The 8,269-nt window shown below is 52.1% G+C and overlaps 1 protein-coding gene across 1 annotated transcript; it reads right to left on the bottom strand.

Moving 5' to 3' along the window:
• Positions 1 to 556: 556 nt before the first annotated feature.
• On the bottom strand, positions 557 to 8,123 carry RBM41 (RNA binding motif protein 41). The gene is made up of 7 exons (XM_054169446.1): positions 8,076 to 8,123; positions 7,078 to 7,191; positions 6,328 to 6,520; positions 3,917 to 4,121; positions 2,205 to 2,581; positions 1,354 to 1,501; positions 557 to 992 (listed from the first exon to the last, which is right to left on the bottom strand). Exons 1-7 carry the CDS (start codon positions 8,081 to 8,083, stop codon positions 835 to 837), a joined length of 1,203 nt encoding a protein of 400 aa, XP_054025421.1. The 5' UTR covers positions 8,084 to 8,123; the 3' UTR covers positions 557 to 834.
• Positions 8,124 to 8,269: the final 146 nt, after the last annotated feature.

Genomic DNA, 8,269 nt, shown 5'->3' with positions numbered 1-8,269 from the left:
CTGGCTCTTGAGAGCATTCCCCTTTGCTGCAAGGCTGCATTTAGGCACACAGAAGACACCTGCAACCTGTCTCATCTGGAAAAGTATGTTTTTTTCCCCTCAGGACCATCACCAGAAGCTTGGATGCTGCTTTCCCAGAAGCTCTGGGATATTGTGAGAAGCATATGACATGAGCTTGCCTTGTCCACAAAAGTGCAGACAAACCATGGCACTTGCCACCATGGTACCTCACCAGAGCAACCACTCTCCATGCCACAGAGCTTTATGGTGATCAACAGCAAAGAGCCAAGACAATTATAATCATAAAGCACCTGTATAATTAGATACCTGTGCAGTGTCTGGAGGGAATGAGACAGCCTTCTTTCTTGTCCTAAAGCGACATATCTGCTGCCACCAGAGCAAGCAGCTCCACCAATCCCTGCACCAGTCAGGTACTGGAGCTCCCAGGAGAGGACTGAACTTTCCTGACAGTCTTGCATGGCATAATGCAGCACTCTTGGCTCCAGAAGACTTAGGCAGGACAAAAGTGAACAAACACACACTAAGGAAACACCATAATAAATAGATTTATTTACACTGCTTCCTCCCTTCCTCTTTCCCACAGAGGGCTGAGAAGGCAGTCACACATGTAGAACAGGAAGAAAAAGCCAGTACACCCCCAACAGTGTAAAGACAATGCCCATCTCTCTCAAGAAATGCCTAGTCCTTAGCTCTCTCCCTTCTCCACTGTCAGATTTACGGACCTGCATGTTAAACTCCCAGCAGTCCTTCACTGTGCCAGTTACAGCCAAGGAGTTCCCATGCAAATCCACAAGGTTCCTGGTTATCCATCCCTTACTTGGCAGTGGAGTTCTCTCCAGCAGAGGAAGCAGGGACAGCAGAGTCAGCCTCTGATGAGTGCCCCTTGCTTTTCCCAAATTCAATCACCACTGGCTTCCCCTGGAGATTGTACCTGTTCACCAAGAGCATGGCATCCTGGGCCGACTGAATATCTGCAACAAGAGAGCAAAAGGGGCACAGGTTACACAGCAAGTTCTGGCACAGACACTCGTGGTGTTCACACAGATGTCCCTGGCTCACAGGCCCTCACTCTGCACCTTCAAACAGTGCAGTGCTGGAATCCTCCAGCCAGTGACATGCTGAGTATAAATCTGACCTGGAGCAGGCCACATTCCTTCCATCTGATGAGCTGTTTGCCAGTCCAGGGAAAAGACTGTACTACGATGGAAAGAGGGAGTGAACTCCCCTCTTTCCCTCCGGAGGGCAGGCTTGGTGCCAGCCCAGAGCTCTGCAGGAAGATGTGGCCCCTTTGTGGGTCAGGGAAGAAGCGAGAGGCATGAGGCAGCGGCTTACCAGGGAAGGTGATGAAGGCCTGACCTCTCATCCGGCCGCTCAGCAGGCGGAACTGGATGGGGGGCCTCTCCTCCTTCTGGAACCGTGCAAACAGGGACACTAGGTCCTTCACTGTCACTCGAGGGCCCAGGTTCTTCAAATACAGCACCTGTTCCACAGACACAGGGTCAGCCAGCCTCTGCCAAGCAAACTGGCACCTGCTCCCAAGTCTGTGCACCTCAAAGGTATGAATTGGTTCAGTCCCTATCCCATTCCAGAGTCCTTCCACCCACAAGCAGAGTTTGGAAGACAGGTGGGTATACAGAGACTCACAGAATCAATGAGGTTGGAAAAGACCTCAAAGATCATCAAGTCCAACCTGTCACCCAACACCTCATGATTACTAAACCATGGCACCAAGTGCCACGTCCAATCCCCTCTTGAACACCTCCTGGGATGACAACTCCACCACCTCCAGTGGCAGCTCTGGACTCAAGGAATCATCATGCTTGCCTGTGCCAAGTGCTGATAGCTTGTTATTCATAAGAGACAACATGCTCCAGCTACCAGTTAAACACAGCTTGAGTAAAGTCACAGCTGGTCTCAGCCATGCCCAAGCACAGAGAGCACATCTTGACTAGTGACCTGCCAGAGCCACAAAGAGCTGGGGTCTAAGAGCAGCTCTTTGGCTGTAGAGGGAAGTTGCCTGTCCTGGCAAAGGTCCCTTTCCACAGTGAAGGCTGCCCTTCCTTGGCTGGAAGGATTAACCAAGCACCCTCCAGGCAACAGCAGAGAGGAACCTCAGCCTCTTGAAGCAGCTTCAGATCATGCTAGTGAGGAAGAAGAATAAATCCTGGTTCATCTCAACATACCTTACTGGGCTCCCCAGGATGGTAGGATGAGAACTTGGGTATCTTCCGGAGTTCTTCCTCTGAGAGACGGTTCCTGCAGATCTCCTCTTCTGGGATAAACTCCACAGGGTTTGTGATGACCACCACCTTTGAAGGGGACTGGTGGGGACTTTCTGCAGAAAGGGTGGGACTTTTCACTTGTTCTGCCTGCTCTTCCTGGTCTGGAAGTGATGAGCCCTCAGCCACAGGCCCCTGTGGGACCAGGGAAGAGCACAAGTGTGAGTCACTGTTGGTAGGCTGGACTTCTTCAGGACACTTCTTGCTCAGCAGATCCTGGTATACACTCTCTAGATGAACCATGGGGTCCTTCTCATCTGTTACCCTCTTCTGAGTGTCATCTAGTTCATAACAGAGAAACATGGCAACGTGACTACCATCAAGAACCTGGAAAATGCAGAGAATGGAGGAAGAGACAGACAAGAGAAGTCTTGTTCTGAGCCAGCCTCCATGCATGCATCTGCCAACCAGGTCCTGAAGGTTATTTACAACAAGAACAGCCCCAGCAGCCAGCAAGTGCTGGTGTCCCAGCTCTGGGTGAACCTGCAGAGAGCAGCAGCAGCTCCACCAGCACTTTTTAGACAGCTCACTTCTTCCAGAGATGTCCTCACTAGCTTATCTGCAGCCACATTTCAGCACATTCTAGGCACTCCAACACATCTTCCTCCTCCTGCATGCATGGCCAGGATGTGCCCTGCTGCCTTTCTACACTGCTAGGTGGAACATGAACTTTTTGCTTCGAGGGACATCAGATCAATCTCCTGGGTTTAACAGTGTCCATTAGCATGAACTGATAAATTGTATCTCCTTTACTCTATCTAGTGTAAATGAGGACAGAAGTGAGAGGGACAGCTCTCAACCTACAAGCCTCAGCCTTGCGGCCTCTAGACTGTGCTAAATGCCACACCACCAAAGGAAAGAGCAGGGGCCAGAGGAGGCTGGGTCAGACAGACATTATAGCTGGAACAGCATCAACAGTGATCCAAGTGGTGTTTTAGGACTCAGAAGTTGGAGTTTAGAAGCTCCTCCTCATCTTCCACTTAATACAGTCTTACATACAAAACTCAGTCTAGACTGGAGCTTGATGACCATGTTCTCCAGCTAAAGCAGACTGGAGTGGTTTTGCCATCTCTGGACAACATCTGACACTCCAGCAAAAGTCACATTAAGTAACAGGCTTAGGGACAACACTGCTGGGGCAAGAAGTGGCCTCATCCCAGTTCCACCTCACCTGCTGAGAAGAGCCTTTAACAAGTTACTCTTTCCTGCCGTCTGCTTCCCTCTCACCCTTGTTAGACTGCATTCAAATCAGAGAAGGAACAATCTCCAGCCCCACACAGGCATGCCACAGTTCAGTCAGGACCTCTGGGCTCTACCAAAGCACAACCCCAAATGCTTTTCCACACACCAAGCTGGGCCCTGCAGTACATGCAGCACATCAATGAGATCTGTGCTCTCCAAACAGAGAGACAGTTCACAAGCCTCTGTGCTGAACCCTTCAGAGAGCCCACTCTGTCTGCTCACGTAAGAGAGGAAAATATCTCCTCCCACACAGTGTCAAAAAAGCAGCACGTCTCCAGGGACAGCGGGCCAGACAGAAATGTGTTGGGCTCCCACACAGCCCAGCTCTCCCTGCTGGAGCAGAGGCAGCAGCAGCCCTGAGCTGTGACAGGTACCTTGGTGGTAGAGCGCCCGGAGGAAGGAGTGGCGGTCGGTGCCCTGGAAGAGAGCCTTCTCAATCTCCATCTCCCGCCGGCTCAGCTGCTTGCTGCCAGCAAACCTCTGGGGCAGAGCCAGGATGCGCTGACGCTCTTCCATCTTCTCCTGGATGGCATGGAGTCGCTCCTGCGTTGCCTCTGGGGCTGCTCCCAGCCCAGAGCCCTGGAAGAGAGGCACAGCTTTGCTCAGACACAGCAAATGCCTTCTTTTCACAGACTCAGCCAGCAGCCAAACTTCATATCCTCCAGCCCTGGAGCTGTTGCAACCAGGAGCCCTGCCCTAAAGAGCAGATCTCCAAGAGGTCCTGCTGCTGCAAGGGTTCAACAGAAACACAATCTCTCAGCATATCTCAGTTCTTGAGAGAAGTGGAGAACCAGCCCCTTTCTCCTGACCTTTCTGTGTAGCTTTCCCTTCCCTGGCCTTGTTGTCTGACAGCACCTGTGTCCCTCTGTCCCAGCAGCCCCTGTCTCTGCTAGCTGCAGGCATTCCCTTAGGCCATCTACAATAACAGCACAGCCCCCCTTTGGCCACACCTATAGAATCCTTGAGCTCAAGTTTCCACCAAGCTTTTGGTCCATGACCCTGGTGTCACTGAGAAAACCTTATTTGATCCCAGCCTGCCACTGGCACCAAAGGGTGCTGAGGACTAAACCCAGACCAGCTTCACAAGTCAGCTCCCAGAAAGCACCCAGCCACTGTAGCACAAACCTTAGATAACCTGGCTAAAAGTGACAATTCCTGTCTAAATAAAACTTCACTGCATGGGGCACTGCTAAAATTCACCAGGCTCGTGTTGCCAAAGCAGAGACACACCCCAAGTTCTGGAGGGGCATTTCTGCTCCCATACCCACCTCTATCAGGTGCATCCAGAGAGCACACTTTTATGGGGCTGTAGATGCATTTACTTCTCTCAAATTCAGTTCAGGAATTATAGTGGCAGATCCTTCTGCCTCAGGCAAGAATCCAGGCTCTCTCCCTGCACTGAGCACAACCTAACAAAGACTTTCCCATGGGTAGCTCTCCCTTCTCGCCTGACTGCGTGGCCCCACATCTGTATGGCTTCCATTCACCACTTCACAGCTTCCCTGGGGCACAAGAGGCTGTTTATATGGCAAAGCAACTCTGGGAAATCATTTATAGTACTTTGTTTTCAAAAAAGCTGCCACTTAGCAGCTGAAAATAACAGAAGCCTGCACTAAGTACTTTGCTGAGAGCTCCAGGGGCAATCTGAAGTCCTCTCTCTCGGCTGACTCCTCTTTGCTGGAAGCTCTCACTCTGGGCCTCCACATACAAAGCTGCACACTGCTACCTGAGTTGGCCTCTCCAAACATTCCTCTTCTCTCACATGCTGTAGGAGATGTACTCTAATGTCACCAGTTCTTTCTGTCAGTGTTTTCCATGGTATTTTTTTGCCCCAGCCATTCCAGACCTAATGTCACACCAAATAAACCAGTGATGCTGTTGATATTTTTTTCTACTCCTAAACTGACATCACCCCTCTCCAAAGCAAGTTTTAAAGGAGGCCACACCTGGCCTAGGTTTGCATTTAAACACTAAAGCAAGTAATGACTTCAGCTGAAGAGAAGTAAACCTATGGCTACCACAGGCAGCTTCCTCCTGCACACAGCTATTGCTCAAGAAGAGGAGAGACAGAGGGAAGCTAAGAGTCAGCCCAAGTCCAGAAGGTGCAAAACAGGTTTGCCAAATTAAGAGCAGGACACTCCAGTGCACCTGACACAGGATGACCCTGAAAGCCCCATGTCTCTGGGACATGAAAGAAAAGGTGAAGGGGAGAAGCCTCCTTTGACACCATTCTGCTGCAAAAGAGGGAGCACCACTGCAATCCCACACTTGGCCTGGCAGCTCTGCACAGCCATTTCCACATGGCTGTTTCAAGTACAATGCTGAGACCCCTGAAGCATCTACAAGCCCCTGAGGAGAACATACAGACCCTTCCTACAGACAGCTATCCCAAGCCAGCCATTGGACCTAGGGATGCATCAGAATACAGAAAGGAAGAGACTGAGATGCTTTGAAATGTTTCACCTTTTTTCTCTTCCAGCCTTTACATTTTTCTTACACAGGTATAAACAGGGAACACATTTCCTTGAGACCATCAAAGCAGAGACAGGAATATAACCAAGTCCTGCTGTACTCCAAAGGACCAACTCCTCTCTGCACCACAGCTTTGAGCACAGACCATTCCACCAAAGAAAACAGGCCAGAAGAAACATAGGATCCTTCTGGCCTAAAGAAGAGATGCATGGAGCAGCCATTCTTTATTAGAGGGCTTACAAAGGGACTTGAAGTTCCTATCAGAGTACCACAGCCCCCAGGCTCAGTGGACATCAGAGCAGAGCGTGCCTACCTTCCCTGGGGAAGCTTGGTTCTTCCAGAGCAGGATCTCCGAGTCGGAGAGCCCCAGTTCCCGGAGAGAGGCAGTTTCTTTGTCATTCTCCTGCAGGGCCTGGAACTGTGACAGTGTCAAGGCCCCTGCAGCCTCTTCCCCAAAAGGCTTGTAAAAAGTTGAAGGAGCAAAGCATCTCCGCTTCGACTTGCACCTGTAACCCAAAGCAACACAACGGCAGAAACAGTTCAGCGCCGAGGAACTGGGGGAACAGTAAGCAGCTGGCCTCTCCCCACAGCCACGCCTGCTCCTGCTGCACCTAGGCAGAGAGGCCATGTTTCCAAAACACAACTGAGCCATGCTCTCCCAACCCTTCTGGGCGCCCACAAGATCCCACAGAGCAGGAAGCTGCCCCAACACAGGCACCTTGTGACACCAACACCAAACACCACACAGATACAAACACAGGCCAGCCTCCTGAGGACAAGTCTCCAGGCTGGGAACTCTTACATCTGGCCAAGACAAATAGTGAAAATAAGTCACTGCCAGCATTCACTTCAAGAGCCAAGCAGTGCTTATCTCCTCCTGCAGTGCCTGGGCAGGAGACCCAGCAGAGGAAGAAGGGCTTGCACAGCTGTTATAGTAGACAACAGCCTGCACCAAGCATCTCCTGTGGGATGAGGCCCCAATGAGGTCACGCTGCTGCTGCCCCTAGTCTGACCAGACTCTGCTCATCAGCCCTTCCAGCAGCAACCCCAAATCAGGACTTACTGCTCAATGGAGACAGTGGTATCAAGCTGATGGTGAAGGAGGCTCTTCAGCTGCCTCTCTCCTTCTGTCTCCAAGTCTTCAAGGAGTTCATCACTGGACAGGCTGCTGTTGACCCTGGGGCACAAAAGAACCACATGGAAGCAGTCAGGAAGGCAACGGGGAAAAACATTGCTCAGAAAGCACCACCTCTACAGCCTTTCTACCTCCTTTTTACAGGATTTAAAGCACAAGGAACAAAACCTGCTTGACCTGGCCAAAGCTCCCACTAATGGTAGTTGGAAAAGCAACAGACTTAGGACTACGTTGAGAATATTAAAAATATACCTAGGATATTTTTTAATAACTACTATTATACTTTAATAGTCACATCCAATCTTGATTGGTGGAAAGTTGTTTTGTACCATGATCTAGACAGGCATTGGTAGTTTCAATTGACTAAAGAAAGAAACCAGGGAGAAAACCGGAATTTGAGCAGCACTCAAATACAGAAAGGAGACTGAGATGCTTTCAAGTTCCTGGAAAGTTGCCTTTTCCCTTCCTGGGGTCACCTGCTGCCAGACACATGAACACCACGTCCATTGTCACACACACACACACACACACCACAGATCTGTGCGCGGCAGCAGAGCCCCTGCTGGTCCCTCTCCTGGGGGCGCTGCTCCTCCCGAGGCGTTGGGTGCCGCAGAGCCAGGCCACCAGCACCACCTCGCACAGCTTTTCCGTGGGCTGGGAGGGGAAGCCCACCAGTGATTAGCAGAGCCAGAGCCTTGTTTCAAGTGAAAATGCTCACTACCACTTAAGGCTCCCGGCGGGCGCGGGAGGCTTTGGTGCCCCCTGCGGAGCCGCCAGAAAGCAGCTTCCCAAGGCCTGCGCTCCTCACATCGCCGCGCTGTCACCCAGGGCAGGGCTGACACCAGCTCCACGCCGACTGGTTTGAAACGGGAGGAAATCTCAGGCCAGAGCCCAAACGGGGCCTGCTCCCCATCCCGCCCGCTCACCTCCGCATGGCCGCGGCCTGCCCGGGCTCCGCCGGCCTCCCGCGCCGGCCTCCGGCCCCGGCCTCCGCCGCGACTCCAGCCCCCAGCAGCGCCGGCGCGGCGCAGGGGCCGCTGGGAGCCGTGACGCAGGCCGCGCGGGCGGCACGCTGCGCTGCGCCGGGGCTCGGCTGAGGGCGCTGCGAGCATCACAGGGA

Source organism: Dryobates pubescens, chromosome 18 (assembly GCF_014839835.1).
Source record: "Dryobates pubescens isolate bDryPub1 chromosome 18, bDryPub1.pri, whole genome shotgun sequence".
NCBI lineage: Eukaryota > Metazoa > Chordata > Aves > Piciformes > Picidae > Dryobates > Dryobates pubescens.
The sequence above is the reverse complement of the archived record's forward strand: the minus strand, read 5'-3'. Positions and strand labels throughout refer to the sequence as shown.